The 16,874-nt window shown below is 42.0% G+C and overlaps 2 protein-coding genes across 3 annotated transcripts in view; one reads left to right on the forward strand and one right to left on the reverse strand.

Annotated features, from left to right (window-relative positions):
- The first annotated feature begins 3,202 nt into the window (after positions 1-3,202).
- MRPL33 (mitochondrial ribosomal protein L33) lies at positions 3,203-14,256 on the forward strand. 2 transcript variants are annotated; one of them, XM_066266799.1, is made up of 5 exons: positions 3,203-3,271; positions 4,114-4,132; positions 6,804-6,910; positions 12,175-12,352; positions 13,406-14,256. In XM_066266799.1, exons 1-5 carry the CDS (start codon positions 3,250-3,252, stop codon positions 13,488-13,490), a joined length of 411 nt encoding a protein of 136 aa, XP_066122896.1. In that variant the 5' UTR covers positions 3,203-3,249; the 3' UTR covers positions 13,491-14,256. The 2 variants fall into 2 exon arrangements, with proteins under 2 accessions (XP_066122896.1, XP_066122898.1); XM_066266801.1 differs by lacking the exon at positions 12,175-12,352 and having other exon boundaries at positions 13,406-13,718.
- Positions 14,257-16,525: 2,269 nt separating this feature from the next.
- RBKS (ribokinase) overlaps positions 16,526-16,874 on the reverse strand; it is a 105,921-nt gene continuing 105,572 nt past the window's right edge. Inside the window, exon 8 of the mRNA XM_066266798.1 lies at positions 16,526-16,756. Within this exon, the coding sequence (XP_066122895.1) occupies positions 16,583-16,756 (174 nt within the window). The 3' untranslated portion in view covers positions 16,526-16,582. The remainder of the gene's footprint in view (positions 16,757-16,874) is intronic.

A 16,874-nucleotide genomic window follows, 5' to 3' on the forward strand; every position in this document is an offset into this window, starting at 1 on the left:
AAGCTGACCTATCTGCCTGGGGGTGTCTGAGCTTGTGAAAGTGCCAGCTTTTTGCAGGGAGCCCCAGCCTTCTTAGACTCCCTCCCCCCACTGCCCATGTGGGATAGGTCAGGTAGCCAGGATCACCCATGTGCAGCCAAGGCTGAGAACACTAGCAGGCCAGGTCAAATGGTTTCTGGATAGGCATGTGTGCATTTCCTGGAAATGCCAAGCTACAACTTTTAGCCAAAGGCTTCTTTGATTCTTTCTCCTGAATCAAACTGTGTAGGATCACGACTGTGTAGACAAGAACAGTTAGGTGGGACATAGGTATGACAGTGGATTGCACCCTGGTCAGTGGGACGTCTTAGCACATAAGAGGAGGAAGAGAACAGCTTCCAGATTCTTGGGTTGGAATCCCAGTGCTAAGTTCTAGGTACAGAGAGTTGACAACACAACACAGACACTGTGTCGTAAGCCCTGCAAGAGTAGGCAGTCAATAAATGTTGCTCTGTTCCTCCGTCTTCTTTCCTGGGCTGAGAATCTAGATTAAACGGCTGTACTTTTTCCTCCCTTCAGACCTCCCCCTCCCAAAGAGGATGGGCACCCTGCCCTTTCAACTTGGGCTGCCAGGATGCTCTAACTGTACTATACCTTAATAAGGTGTAGAGGGCTCATTTTGTAAATTTTGGCAAAAAATCCTCCAAATCATGAATTACATCCGTATTAATAAACATTTTAATTAACACTTACCAACTGCCAACAATGTGTTAGATGTAAATAACAGGTGGATGCAGGTTGAAGTAATGAGACAGGAAAGCTCCTGCTTCCTTTCAAGAAAACAGCTTATATGCTTACCTCTTCTTAAAAGCAAGCTTCAAAGTTCTTCTGAACCCTGAAACGATTGACAATATACAAACACTTATCATTGTTTGCCATTTAAATGTAAATATTGAGCAATAACTTAATATTTGTATGGTGCCTCTCATGCGAACTCATTCATTAATTCATTCATTCATTTGACAGATATTTAATAGGTGGAGCAGGCATTATTCTAGGCACCAGAATACAGCAGTGAGTGAATAAGACAAGTTCCTGATCTTAAGAAGTTTACATTCTGGTAAACAAAGACAGACAATAAGAAAACCAACAACTACACAAATAATAGGAAATGCTGATAAGTGCTATAGAAAAATATAAAGCAGGGTACAAAGTATAGAGAGTGTGTGTGCATGGAGATTAGGTGGCATTTGAGTGACAGGACTTACTGATGATGGCTTAGATTTAGGGTGTGAGAGAAAGAAGCGTACAGTTGGCTCCCTGGTTTTTACTTGAGCAACTGGAAAAAGGAATCGCTACTTACCCATATGAGGGAAGCTGGGGGATGCAAGTGAGCTGGGAATTGATTTAGGATATGTGATGTCACATAGGTAGTTAAATGCACCAATCTGGAGTTCAGGGGAAAGGTTGGGACTGGAGAAACAAAGTTAGAAGTCTTCAATCTGTAGATTTTTTACAAACCAGGAGCCTAGGTGTGACCATCAAGGGAGTGAGTATGAACAGAGAAGAGAAGAGATGCAGGCCCGAGCCCTTGGCGTGCCTCTCCGGAGAGGTGTGTGATGTGAAAATGGAGAAAGGATCATTGATGGGGTAGGAGGGGAACGAAGATAGTGGACACCTGGATACGACGTGAGGAAAGCGTTTCAAGGAGAGAGTGAGCAAACTGCATAAAATAACACTGATAGATGCTGAGTAAAGTGAAACTCAAGAAATGACCATGGATTTGGAATTGTGGAGGTCACTTGGGGGCTTTACAAGAGTAGTGTCTACAGAGGGTGAGGGAGCAGGTAAAGTTTGATGACAGACTCTCAGAGGGAGATACTGTCTTGGTCTGGGCAGGCTGCTATAACAAAATACCATAATGGGTTGGCTCAGAAGCAGCCAAAAAAATTTGTTTCTCAAAGTTCTGGAGGTCAGAAGGAGGAGTGGCAGCCTGTTCCAAGGTTCTTGTAAAGACCTTCCTCCAGACTGCAGACTGCTGACTTCTCGTAGTGTCCTCACATGGTAGAAGGGGTGAGGGCGCTCTCTGAGGCCTCTTTCAGAAGGGCACTAATCCCACCATGGGGTCTCTGCTCTTGTAGCTTAATCACCTTCATAAGAACCCTTTACCAAATACCATCACATTGGGGATTAGGTTTCAACACATGAATTTGGGGGGGAACACAAACATTCAGTCACAGACTATGCAGATACTTTATAACCTTGGCCCTGAATTCTTTCTGAAATGCTGTTTCCTATCTCTGAGGCAGTCCAGGTCTTAAGAAGTCTGCTCTGGGCTTTTCCTGCTGTTGCTGATAAGGTGCATACAGGGCTTTCTCCTGGCTGACCCAGGCCTTTGCATGGTCAGACATAGTGGGAAGTGTGGCAAAAAGCTCCAGGGCCCAGTGGGTGGGGTTTGAAACCTCAAACTAGAATCTGGAGCAATGGGGCTGGAAGACAATGTGGCCATTCCATAGTCCAGACCTTTGGTGATGTAGGGGGTCTAAGGTTCTGAGAAGACCTCTCAATGATGTTTTATTTTAAACTGGGAACCCCAACACATCGGGACAATGCTCCAACCCACTAAACCACCTGGCCAGGGACAGCCTGCTGTTTTTACATCCTGTACTGTATCACAATTAAGCTGTTTGCACTGTGTAAAGTTTCCTTTTTTGCTGAACCATGGGGTTTCTGTTGGTCGTTGAATTAGCACCAATGACCATTGCTTGACAAAATGTAACATTAATTTAAAAATAGGGATATTCAGGTGGGGTTACTAACTCAGACGAGACTGAACGATCTCAATCAGGTGGAGATGGAGTTGGGGTGCAGAAAGCAAAAGAAGGCAACATTTTACAAAAATATCCAAAAGTCTGATAGCCTGGAGCAGCTAAGGAACACAAACTGTTCCTGTGTCTTTAACATAGGTGGTTGTGATTACTTAGTGAAGCAAGTAGGGAAGCTCCTAACCCTGACTAGAAGTAGGAGCCAGGGCCTGGGGTGCCAACCTTGAGCGTTAACAGAGTCTCTTCGCAAAAGGAAGGGGACTCCATCGTCCCTAACCACAAAAACAAAACACCTGGCAAGTCAAGAACACATGTAAAAGGCAGGGCAGACAGAGGTTTACACTGGAGGGGCGTGGCTGCAGTCCACGCCCACTCCTAGACCTCTTCCGGTACAGGTCTGTGCCCCGGAAGCAGTTGTTTGTTGCGGGACTTCGGGGGTGTCGTCATGTTGCTGTCCGCTGTCTCCTGTAAGTGGGGCTGGAGAGTGCAGCGGCGGCAAGGCCTGCGGCGAGGGCGGGAGGCCGTGACAGGCAGGCCCCGGGACAAGCGGGGCGGAGTACGCGCTGGCCGGGAAGCTGCTGCTGCGGCCTCCCAGGCCTTCGGGACTACAGCGCCCGGCATGCCCCGCGGCGCGCGTCACTGCTTTGCGAGTGTGCCTTGCGGTCGGCCTGGCTGGTTCGGAGCCCGGTTATGGTTCGCATGGACAGTGGAATCTGGGCTGCAGGAATGGGGCGCTTTCCCCGCCCTGGGTAGGGATGTGTCAAGCAGCATTACTGGACATCTAGACTGGGAAAACCCTCAGAACTTCTAGTCCACTCGTTTCGAACTCTAAACCGCTACCGAGGGGAGCGGTGATTTACTTTAACACGTGGACAGTGAAAGAAGTGCTCTGCCTCCCAAGAGAGTCCTGTTTCTGCACCAGCTGACTTATTGGTTAGGTTTAGTTTCCCTCCTTCACCTGGTTAACTTGTCAAACAAGAGACTTGTTCCAGTGCAAATATTTGCACCTTAGAAAGGGAGCAAATGGAGCAGCTACTACTTTAGAAAGATTTCAAAGGTACTCCCAACTGAGAGAGATTGTGCAAAGCATTACATCCAGAATTGTGTTGGTCTGATTGGACCTTTTTATCTTCTTTCTGTAATATCCTAACCAGCTAGGCAGTAGTTGAGTGACACACCTCATGGCATACTTTATGACATAAATATTTGTGATTATTAATGACATTATCAATATATAAACGTTGTATAAGCAAGATAATAAATTGATATTTTTTCTTTTCTCTTTTCAACCTTTCCTTGCTACAAAAAGTTGCCAGGAGCAAGTCAAAGTAAGTAAAAGTTTTTTTTTTATTAAACTTGTTTCTGTCACATTCCTTAGTCCAGCTGCTGCCAATATGTCCTTATATGAAACTAAGCATTTGGCCTCTATTTTCTAAAAGTTGGTTTGAGGAATATTACTCGGATGAATTATTTTGGCCCTATGAACTCTTTCAAAAAATATTTTCCCCCTGCCCAACTGACTGACTTAAGTGAGCATTCAAATAATTTACTTAAAGGAGCTCTTGCCGTGTTGCTTCTGAAGAATCCGTCGGAGTGCCCATGCTCTCTTTGGACTACCGTCACGTTTCTGTCTCCTCAAATGGAGGACCGAAGGCTGTTTGTCTGGAGCCCACTACGGAATCTCACAGAACAAGCTGCGATTTGATTAAACCATAGAGCCTATTTTAATGAGTTTGTAATCCTTTGCATTCATTGTATAAGTGTTTCAAAAATAGCAAAGATTAAAGAATTCATAATGCATCAGAGAGACTATAAATACCAAACTGTTATCTTAAAATAAATTTTACAGACAGTTAACTGAAAATTTTTTTGTGGTAAAAATAGGAAAATTCTAAAGCAGCCTTTGCTTGCAACCCAAAACACATCACAAATCTTAAGATTAGGTTTTTGTTTTTTTTATAAATAAATTTTTATTTTAATGGGGTGACATCAATAAATCAGGGTACATATATTCAAAGAAAACATAACAAAAATGTTGTGCCCCTCCTCTTCCCCCTCCCCCTCTCCCTCCTTCCCTCCCCCCGCCCCCCCCAACCACCACACTCTTGTCCATGTCTCTTAGTCTCGTTTTTATGTCCCACCAATGTATGGAATCCTGCAGTTCTTGTTTTTTTCTGATTTACTTATTTCACTCCGTATAATGTTATCAGGATCCCACCATTTTGTTTTAAGTGATCCGATGTCATCATTTCTTATGGCTGAATAGTATACTATGGTGTATATATGTGCCACATCTTCTTTATCCAGTCCTCTATTTTTTTTTTTTTACAGTGGTTAAAGCCTTTAAGCAAACTCTTGGCCAATACAGCAAGAATCCATAAAAGAGTAGTGTCCTTAACATGTTCACCAAGTCCAAGTTGGCATCAACACCCTGCCAAATCCCTGAAAAATGCAACCCATAGGTTGTTTTTTTTTAAATTAAAGTTAATGAAAAACATGTATATTGGTGTCCCCCCAATATCTGTTATTGATTCATATAGCTTTTCCCATAATCCAGTTATTTATGTTAGAATTTCCCACTTCCAGGTTCTGTAGGAATCTCTCATGCCTTCAGTTTCTTCAGAGCTACTCCCTGCCTCTCCTGTTCTTTGTATCCTTCTTGTGACATTTGTCATATATGTTTTGCCTTATAGCTCTTCTGTATACAACTCACCTTGCTTCCTACACTGTTAGTTTCTCAAAGGTGCAGATGCAGCCTTTGTGGAGTTTTGCATTTCATAATGCTTTCCACATATTAAGCACTTAATAGATTTTTGTTAAGTTTTTTTGAATGAATGGCTAATTATTGTCCCTTTTAATTAAATACTGTATGCCTCTTATATATGAGGCACTGTGCTTACTTTTTTTTTCTTTTTCTTTTTTTTTTTTTTCTGAAGCTGGAAACGGGGAGAGACAGTCAGACAGACTCCCGCATGCACCCGACCGGGATCCACCCGGCACGCCCACCAGGGGCGACGCTCTGCCCACCAGGGGGCGATGCTCTGCCCCTCCGGGGCATCGCTCTGTTGCGACCAGAGCCACTCTAGCACCTGGGGCAGAGGCCAAGGAGCCATCCCCAGCGCCCGGGCCATCCTTGCTCCAATGGAGCCTTGGCTGCAGGGAGGGGAAGAGAGAGACAGACAGGAAGGAGGGGTGAGTGGAGAAGCAAATGGGCGCTTCTCCTATGTGCCCTGGCCGGGAATCGAACCCGGGTCCCCTGCACGCCAGGCCGACGCTCTACCACTGAGCCAACCGGCCAGGGCCAAGCACTGTGCTTAATTAACATGGAAAGGGATTCAAAAACATGTAATGTATCTTAGATGCTTCATATATATTTTTTTTCCTTGGAATTAGATGAGAAATAAAATAGTATGGTCTACATAGGGAGACAAGACACATGAAAAAGTAACAAACAGTACAAAGTATTAAAACATCTAGTGAGGCAAAACATGAACTTTATATGTTGGATGACTATAATGTAAACAAAATATATGATGAGGAACAAGGGTTTACATGTTAGCAATATATCTAAAAGTTCTGATCCCTTAATTTTGTCCCTTCCTAATTTTACTCTTCTTGCTCATTCCTGGTAGAGAGGGCTCATCTGAGACAACCGTCTTTATGATTTTCTGACTGACTACTTAGGGTTACCAATACATTTGTATTTTTTTCCTCCTGAGAGGCGGGGAATCTGAATCCGTTCCTACAATGTGGTTTGATTGTTCTCGTTGCTTTGATTAGGTCATTACCAAGGCACTCTGTAATTGAACAGACTTTGGGAATCAGAACCACTGAGACTGTGACTTACAGAAAACGTCATCTGTTTTTGAACTGCACCTCTTTGGGCTAAGTGATGTCCCACAACTAATCCTACTGTATGGGTTCTCAAAATGTGCCATCCCCTCATGACAGACTTTAGTCTACTTCTTCAGCTTCTAACAGCTTATTTGTGAATCTTAGGACCATTCTGGTGAAAATGGTAAGCCAAGCTGGGACAGGTTACTCTTTCAACACTAAGAGAAGCCGACTACGGGAGAAACTGACTCTACTGCGTTATGATCCAGTTGGTAAGATTCAGAAAACTTACTCCACAAAATTCAAATACTCCCAAGGCCTATTGCTCTTTCCAGACTGATGCTGAACATTTGGCAATTTTTTGGCCCTTTGACACTAGCATTTATTCAGCAACTATGGAGTGAATGTTTACTATGGTGCCATTCTCCCAGGTGCTGGGATATACTAGGATTCGAGACAGGCACAGGCCCTGCACTCGTGACAATCTCATTTGGAAGGAAGAGAGAGAAAAAGATGCAAATTATGCTAAGTGCTTATGAGAGAAAAAAGCAGGATGCTGAGATGTAGGATAGAGTTGGGGGATTATGGGTCTTATCTTTAAATAGAATAAATTAGGGACAGTCTCTCTTGTAGGAAATAGTTAACCAGAGATCTGAGGTGAGACACCAGCCATGCAAAGAGAATAGGTGGTATTTTTCTGGAAACAGGAAGAGTTGAGAGTCTTGAGAAGGAGAGGGAATGGTCTCCTGGGATCATCTGTCTGTTGGTGAATAGGGTCCAGACCTGAGTCCAAGAGGTATGGTTTTTATATATTAGTGCAGGCGGGTAGGAAATGTCATTTTCTAAACTGCTCACAAAAATTAGGGGATCAGGGAATGTGCAGATACTCTAGTACTTTCAGCCTTTTGTACAGTGCATTTTCACCAATGAAATAAAGTTGGTTTTGCATCTCATTTGAATAATTGATCAACTTTCTTTGACTTGTTTGCTTTTCTGATGTTCTTGTTTAATAAAAAAGAATCAAAGCTTCTTTTTTTTACTTCATATTCATTTTGAAATATCCCCTAATTTTTGTGAGCAGTATATTTTATACCGTCTGCTAAAATAGTAATGGTCTCAGTATACAGAAATATTTGTTTAAAAGGGACAAATACTCCCAAGACCAGATTGCCTGCTCACAAACAAACGTCAGCACCTGGTTGCTGTTGGTGAAATCCCGTTTTTGGATTTCATGAACAGATTTATGCAAAATAAACTAGCGAATTACTTATTTGAAAACTTGGGGTCATTCATTTGTTTTCTCTTGCTTTTAAATAGCCCCTTTATGATTGCTTCGTAAGGGCTGTACGGAGCTTCTGAGTGGTGAACATGTGGAGATCCGGGAGAGGAGCCCCCTCCGGGGGTGTGGGAACTCTGCTCCCCGTCCCCAGCCCCTCCTCGCCTATGTGTCATTTCCACCTCGCTGTCCCTGAGTTACTATCTCCAGGGAGCTAGGGTCAGAATTGACATCAGTTGGTGATCAGAATTGGAATTGGTCCCAGAATCCTGTTTCTCAAAATTAATCCATTATGTAACGAAAGACAGGCACTTAATCTCATAATCATCTTTTTCATTGGGAACAAGAACTCAGACTCTTGCTTCTGGTCAAGATGGAGTTACAGGGAACAAATTTACCTTCTCATCTGAAACGACAACTGAAAAAGGACAATATAGGCAATACAAGACAGTGACCTCTGAGAGAAAGGAAACAAAGTAGTATTCATGAGTACCCGAAGTGGAAGGTTCTGTATTTGCTTACCTACCCAAGCCTTCCTGCCAGTAGATGCTGTGAGTCCATTATGACAGGCACCTGTACTTTGCGGGCAGTCTGAATCCCACTGTGTAGATGAAGAATCTGAGGCCAAGGATGTTGATCAAGGAAACACAGCGAAAACATGTGACAAAACAAAGATCTGAACTCAGGCTGGACCCTGAACCACTTTTGTAGGGACCTGTTATTAAGAGATTTTGCAGGAGGCTGAAACTTACTTAGCACTGGTCAGGCAATTAGTGTGAATGCTACATTCATAGCTGCCTTCAGAGTTTGTTAAGGTCTTAACTGCTTATTGTGCTGCATTTGTCAATGTCTAAGAAAAATAAAAATAAAACTCCTTCAAAAAAAAGGGCTATATTAGTGTGAAGAGGCATTTAAAAAGGCCCTGAGAAGCAGTTATCAGCTTAAAATTGTGTGAGCTCCATTATATAACAGAAAGTTCTCTGCTGTTTTTATGGTGGTAAAATTTCTGGTCATTCATTATTACTATAAAAAAGGAATTCTAGGTTTGTACCTGGGGATTAGAAGTCTGAATTTCAGGATGCAACCCTATATGCTGGAAAATTACTGGAAAGATAAGCTGTGTGTGTTAGTCTGTTTGGGCTGCTACAACAAAGTACCTCAGACTAGGTGGCTTATAAAACAACCGAAATTTATTTCTCAGAGTTCTGGGGCCTGGGAAGTCCAAGATGAAGGTGCCAGTGTGGTTGCTTTCTAGTGAGGGCCCTTTTGGTTCATAGCCCGTGCCTTCTTGCTGTGTCCTTACATGGTGGAAAGATGAGCAAGCTCAGTGGGGTTTCTTTTATAATAGAGCCTTAATCCCATTTATAGTGGCTCCACCCTCGTGACCAAAGCACCTCCTGAAAGCCCCACCTCCTAATACCATCATACTGTATTTTAGGGTTAGGATTTCAACATGTGAATTCAGGGTGTTTAGGACACAAATATTCAGACGATAGTAATATGATTTTGGATTGGTGTGTTTTTCTTCTTCTTTCTTTGTATCAGATGGTAAAAACTCAAAATGATGAAATTTATGATAAAGTAATGGCATACCTTGGAGATCTTCCACATTCATTAAGTTCAATGTCACAGTAAAATGACTCATGAAATTTTTGGTTTCCCAGTGCATCTAAGACTCATGTTTATACCATAGTCTGTTAAGCATACAATAGCATTATGTTTAAAAAAATGTACCTACCTTAATTTAAAATGCTTTATTGCTAAAAAATACTAACCATCATGTGAACTTTCAGCGAATTATAATCATTTTGCTGGTGGAAACTCTTACCTTCAATTTGTAAAAAACACAATTATCTGCGAAGTGCATTAAAAAGAGGTATGCCCATTGTTTTTCTAGCATTTTATCTCCTTTAAAGTTTTTTAGGAACTTGTACAACATTTCTAACTGTATGGAGGTATAGTTGGCTCTTCATATCTATGAGTTCTGCATCTGTGTATTCAACCACAGATTGAAAAGATTCAGGAAAAAAAAGTTACGTGTTTCCTGATGTATACTATATAGTTAGGCCTCTGATGGTTATGTCTGTACTGGACATGTACAGATGTTTTTTCCTTAGTCCCTAAACAATACAGTATAACAACTATTTGCATAGCATTTACATTGTGTTAGGTGTTATAATTAATTTAGGGATGATTTAAAGTATACAGGAGGATGTGTGTAGCCAAATGCAAGCACTACCCCATTTTATACGCAGGACTCATGCAACCATGGGTTTTGGTATCCATGGCAGTGGTGGTAGGGGATTTCTAGAACTAACCTCCCCACCCCCATGGATATCGAGGGGACTCTGTATTAGAAACTTACTAGGACCAATTTTAAGTGTTTTTAAAAAATTTACCCTTTAAAAATAACTTTATTTATTGATTTAACAGAGAGAGGAGGGGGGAAAGCAAGAAGTATCAACTCATAGTTGCTTCACTTTAGTTGTTCGTTGATTGCTTGTCGTATGTGCCTTGACCAGACAAGCCCAGGGTTCGAACCAGCAACCTCAGTGTTCCAGGTCGACGCTTTATCCACTGGGCCAGCACAGGGCAGGCAATTTTAAGTTTTGAGACTGGGGGAGGATACAACCGTCAACAGTTCTGACCACACGTTGAAAGTGAGAGAAAAGATTCACGTGTAAATTTTAAACAGATGATTAGAACTTTTCTGATAAAGAGTGGTCTGAGCCTTGACAGCATGACTGTGTTTTTCTGAAGAAGAGAATGTTCCGGGACAAGAGGCTGCTTGGTTTCTGCCTACCTCACTGAATGCCTTGGAGGCTTGTGTGCTGAGATTTGCCCTGGGGCCTGCCCATTGCTTAGGGTACCCAATAGCGTGGCACTTATCCCAGCATATTTTACTGTGGTGAATCCAATGGTTAGTTTAAGGGTAATGTTTTGTTAGTCTGCTTTATAAAGGAAATCAGGTAAGGAATCAGAAAATTTCTCAATTATTTAAGCATTTCATAGTATACTTTCTGGCTAGTACCAGCCTCTGTCCTTCCGGATTCCTTTTCCTCATATAAAACTAGATGCACATTTCTGAGAGAAGGCAGGATTAAAGGTTGAGGCATAAGCTTATTAAACTTTGTTAAATATATAAAGGTTTATCATAAAGAAAATGAAAACTTGTCAGTTTTAATTCCTTGGATGACTAAATAAGACAATACAGATTTTAATTGAAGCAGAATAGATTTAGGTTAGATATGGGGAAAGAACTTGACAGATTCTTTTTCTAAGTATTAAGCAGTAAATATTTTGACAAAATTAATTTATGTTTATGATTGTGGATAACAGTGTGTCATTTCAGCTCAGCTAGCACGTATTACGTGTTCGTGTATATTTGGCAGCAACCCTGGGAGGGAGGTGGGGTTATCCTTGTCATAGGGAAAGGAACTGAAGGTAGAGTATTTGAGAAATTTGCCCAGGAACTCAAGCAGAGAAATGGTGGAGCCGAGGTTTGAACCCAGCCTTCCTGACTCTAAGCCTCCTGTTGTTTCTATTACATGGAGACAAATTAATCTAACTAATTTTTCCTTTATCTTAATGAGAACCTTCTTCTGTGCAGCCTAGCATTTAAGGCCATGAAGCCCTCAGTCTTTCCTACCTCTTACTGCCATTCCGCCAGCCAGAAGCCCAGGGACTCCTCTTACACTTTGTAAACTCCACATTGCCAACACAGTTCTCTGGACTTATGTATCTATTCTCTGAAGTAAGGGAATGAATGCAGTGAATGAATCAAAAACTTTGCTTTATTAATCTTCACCAGTTACTTCTGTTCATAGTCATGTACATAATCTGACTGGTTACCAGTAAGACAGGTTTCTTCTTTTATCTGTCTTTTTGTCTTTATGTAGAAGAACATGGGAAAGTATTTCTTGCAGTGAATAATATTGTCTGATAGGAAACTGTTTTGGTTTTTACTGCCATTTTATAATCCTTTGTAGTACTCCTTGAACTTTTAAGGCGCATCAGCCCTCTTATATTTAACATTAGATGATTTTAAATGTGTTTTTTATTTTTATTAATCTATAGTTAAAATTCTGTTGACTAGTTAATGGTTCTTTCCTTTTTTTTACAGAGACTGAGAGAGAGAGTCAGAGAGAGGGATAGATAGGGACAGACAGACAGGAATGGAGAGAGATGAGAAGCATCAATCATTAGTTTTTTGTTGTGACACCTTAGTTGTTCATTGATTGCTTTCTCATATGTGTCTAGACCGTGAGCCGTCAGCAGACCGAGTAACCCCTTGTTTGAGCCAGCGACATTGGGCTCAAGCTCGTGAACTTTGCTCAAACCAGATGAGCCCGCGCTCAAGCTGGCAACCTTGGGGTCTTGAGCCTGGGTCCTCCGCATCCCAGTCCAACCTCTATACACTGCACCACCGCCTGGTCAGGTGACTGGTTAATGTTTCTTAAATCCATCTGCCTGTTAGATTCTCCAGGGTTTAAAAAATGTAGACTCCAGTCCCACTCTAGATCTACTGAACCAGAATTAGGGTGGGGTAGAGGTAAGAAGCAGTAATTTATTTCAGTAAGCTCCCTAGTTAATTCTTAATCATAAACAGTTTGGGAATCTCCTGTACAGAGTCCATGTTGATTATAGAAGAATAAAAAAAACAAAGCTAAAATCTCTTTGTATGGTAGGGACAAGTGAGTTGTTATGTCGTAGTTGTTTGATTTCCTGGATCTTCCTGGAATTTTTTTTTTTTTTTTGGCAAAGGATAAGGTGGTGTGTGCGTGTGCGCGCGCATGTGTGTGGGGTGGGGGTGGGGGAGGGAAAGAGGTGGGAGGTGGGGAGAGGGAGGGACGGAAATGAAGTTAATGGAGCCCTGCGGGGTATTGTAGAACTATGAAAACCTTACTGCTCAGGATCTAGTCTCAGTCTTCCAGCTGGGCATTTAGCACTTTTGGTTTTGTTTCAGAGATCTGAACTCTTACATTTATGAGAATGAGGTTGTGGTTATAATATTAATTCTGTCACCGAACTGGAAAGTCCGTAGTTGGGTGTATGAAACCACCTCTTGCGGACAGGCTGCCTTCTCTTCCGCAAGTGCGCAGCTCTTCCTGCCCTTTGTGTGGAGTGCAGCTCGTCTGGCCTTGCTTACCTCTTAGGAGAGTGGATGGTAACTGGGTAAAGGCCTTGAGTATTTTCCATCTTTTACCTGTGATTTTTAAAAATTTGAATATTTCACATTGGTGAAATGTGACCTTGTGGGATACCGAGGATGTCACTGGTTGGTTGGATCTTTCCTTTTTTCCTTACCATTTTCTCTAGTCTTCTCTGGCCTCTGGGATTGAAGAACTGAGTTTGCAAGTCAACTCCATTCTCGTGTCAGAGGAAAGTAAAATAAGAGAAAGGCGAGGGCTCATGGTCTGATACGTATTTATATTAGAAAATGGTGATGATTCAACTTAGTTTTCTGCCATAATCCTTTCTTTTCCTATAGTGAAAGCAAGAGTCCTCTTTGTGGAACAGAAAAAAATACGCTCCCTCTAAACAATGGATTGGAAATGAATTTGATTTATAAATGAGAAGACTGAGGGCGGGATACTGATTCAGAAATTCTGCAGCATGTAATAAAAGAAGAGGAAATGACACGAATCACTGCCTCCTGTGATTTGAAGGCCATTGTGAAGGAAAACAATGAGTGAAAGAAAGTTCTTCATGTTAGAACATATATCATTGCATCACATTTATTTATCTTTCTGGATATTTTTATAGCCCTTAATAAAAAAATATTAAAATAGCCTGTGCTATTGTCTCTTAGTGATGTTTTTCCCCACTGTTTGAAATTGAAAACATAACTACATTACTAAAAAATAACCATTGTTTCATGTAATGAGAGAAATTTTCCACAATGAGACTTGTGCAAGAGTTTCCAGGCTGTTCCTTCTTGAACATCATAGAAAAGGCAGTCATACTCCAGAGCGATCTTGGAAAAACTGCCATGTAATAATAGAGATGGCAAAGGTGAGCAGGAATGGTAGGAAGGGAGCCACGCTCAGCCTTCTAACACAAAAGAAACCAGGAGAACTTCTATTTTTGATTTGTGCTTATACAAATATTGATCGACTTACGACCTATGCAACTTACGACCACTCGACTTTACGACCACAATTGCTAGCCATAACTGCTCTGCATCTGGCTGCGCAAGCGTTGCCCAGCTGGGCGTACAACAGTGCAGACTATCTTTCGGCAGCACTACCATCTCCGCGTGCACCATTTCAACTGTTATCCTAGACTCAGTACAGCAATTTGTGTTTTGTGTCTTGGATATTTTTCATCAAACCCCTCCCAAGATGTCTACCAAGAGGAAATTGTCTTCGCAAATATTAAACCAGTTGTACTGGTAATGCAGTGTTTTACTTAAACCTGACGAATGTAAAAATAAGAAACAAAATGGTGTAGAGATGATACAAATGGCATAAAATGAACAAAGAAAATTATGATATATAACAATAATGAAAGAAAATTATGATAAAATGACTTAAAGATTTTTATAACATCATTTCACAGTACTCTACATATAGCCTTCTCAACTTATGGCCAAATCATGTTATGACCAATCTGTCAGAACCAATCGTGGTTGTAAGTCGAGCACTAGCTATACAATTAAAGAAAATGGACCTGTGGTGGCACAGTGGATAAAGTGTCAACCTGGAAACACTGAGATTGCCAGTTCCAAACCCTGGGCTTGCCTGGTCAAGGCACATATGGGAGTTGATGCTTTCTGCTCCTCCCCCCTTCTCTCTCTCTCTCTCTCCCCTCTCTATAATGAATAAATAAAATCTTTAAAAAATAATTAAAGAAAATGACATTGGTCCATATTCCTAAACTTGGGTCACAAAAATAGTATTTAGGATTTTCTAGGATAGCTTTGGACTCCTTTATCTCCTTTTTTTTTTTTTTTTTTTAAATAAGAGGCACTACAATGCTATTTCCATAAAGCTATGGTGAAGGCTCTGGGGCATGCTGTTACCACACAGCTAACCAGCTTGGAAATTCCTCTGGAAATGGAATTAGATGTAAACAGTTGTTAAGTCTTAGAGGCTTGTGGTATGATAGTCAGCTATTTTATGGGATCTCTTGTTAAAGCTCTGGTTCAAAGCAATAATAGGTGGGGTCTTGGCTCTTTTTAAAAACTTTTCCATTGACTTGAGAGAGAGAGAGGAAGGGAGAGAAGCATGAACTTGATGAACTTGTTTACCTTAGTGGTTCCATTTAGTTGCTCACTCATTGATTGCTTCTACACCTCTGGTGCACAGGTAGATGCTTTACCCACTGAGCACCTGGCCAAAGCTTTGGCTATTTTTAGATTGAAACTATACATAATGGTGTTGGGTTACAAGAAAATCTTTCACCTGATTCTACTCCCTAAGCCCAATGTAAAGGGTCTGTGACACACATGAATTGCCTTTTAAAAAAACAACCTTGGCCCTGGCCGGTTGGCTCAGTGGTAGAGTGTCAGCCTGGTGTGCAGAAGTCCCGGGTTCGATTCCCGGCCAGGGCACACAGGAGGAGCGCCATCTGCTTCTCCACCCCTCCCCCTCTCCTTCCTCTCTGTCTCTCTCTTCCCCTCCCGCAGCGGGGCTCCATTGGAGCAAAGATGGCCCAGGCGCTGGGGATGGCTCCTTGGCCTCTGCCCCAGGCGCTAGAGTGGCTCTGGTCGCAACAGAGCGACGCCCCGGAGGGGCAGAGCATCGCCCCCTGGTGGGCAGAGCTTCGCCCCTGGTGGGCGTGCCAGGTGGATCCCTGTCGGGCGCATGCGGGAGTCTGACTGTCTCTCCCCGTTTCCAGCTTCAGAAAAATACCAAAAAACCCCCAAAAACCAAAACCTTAAAATCTGGCTTGACCAGTGACCTGTCCATTCATCCCATGGGCTGAACATGGCCCATAGGTGGTGGTCACAGATTTTGCTAGCGCTCTTTACAGAGCAGCCCGCCTTGCTCTTCTTTCCTCAGGGGCCGTACCTTTCCTTTGCTTTCTCTGTCCTAGGCTCCAAGGGCCCTCCCTGCGTTTGCCTCTAATGTATTTCCTGAGCCCACACAGCCCAGCTGGCTCACTTCTTGCACAGCTCACTTCCACTCCTGTGACTTTCTAAATAAACTTTTGCTTGTAAAAAAATAAAATAAAAAATGAGTTGGTGACACTGACACTTGAGCACTGAAAGATTTCAATAAACATCCAAAACTTCTGGCTTCTCTGCAAAAGAGAAACTTTGACAACACTAAAGCCAAAGCCGCGTATCAGCTGCCCCATTTCATATGCCTCCATTCCCTTGTTTAATGTTCTCTGCTGTCTCTGGACACTTGCCTGCACCCTCTGCTGTAAGGTGTACGTGTTGTTATTCATGATCTGTTCGCAACAGAATTTCCGGTTCTTGAGTAGTGGTAATGTTTGTATAGATCCTCGTCATGGAATCCTTACTTCTGTTTAGCTTTTGCATGAAAAGCAAAGAAATTAATCATTGTAAAGAAATAAATGAAACCTTGAGGATGACTTAGTAAAGGAACATACATTTGCAAAGAAAGGAGAAGACATTTCATAGTAAACTGCTACTTAAAAGTGGTGACTCCCAAGTACATTTTATTACCAGGGATATTTGTTTTGGAGTTAATAGCAATCAAAAGAAATCAAGTGGCAGGTCTTTTTTGTACGGATAAGACGACTGTGTTCCCGCAGCCTGGACGCTGACTGCTGCGATGAAATTGGATCTCTTGAGCATTTCTTCCAAGGACAGATTTGGGTAGTAAGCCAGGTAGAAGGCCAGAGCTCCCACAAAACTGTCACCAGCACCCTGTAATTAAAAGCACAGTTGTGGAGATAAGAATGTAGTCATTTTTCCCCCAAACTTGTATTTTTAAGATGTTTAAGTATATTTTAGAATAGTTTTAGATTTACAGAAAAGTTACATG

Source organism: Saccopteryx bilineata, chromosome 3 (assembly GCF_036850765.1).
Source record: "Saccopteryx bilineata isolate mSacBil1 chromosome 3, mSacBil1_pri_phased_curated, whole genome shotgun sequence".
Classification (NCBI taxonomy): domain Eukaryota; kingdom Metazoa; phylum Chordata; class Mammalia; order Chiroptera; family Emballonuridae; genus Saccopteryx; species Saccopteryx bilineata.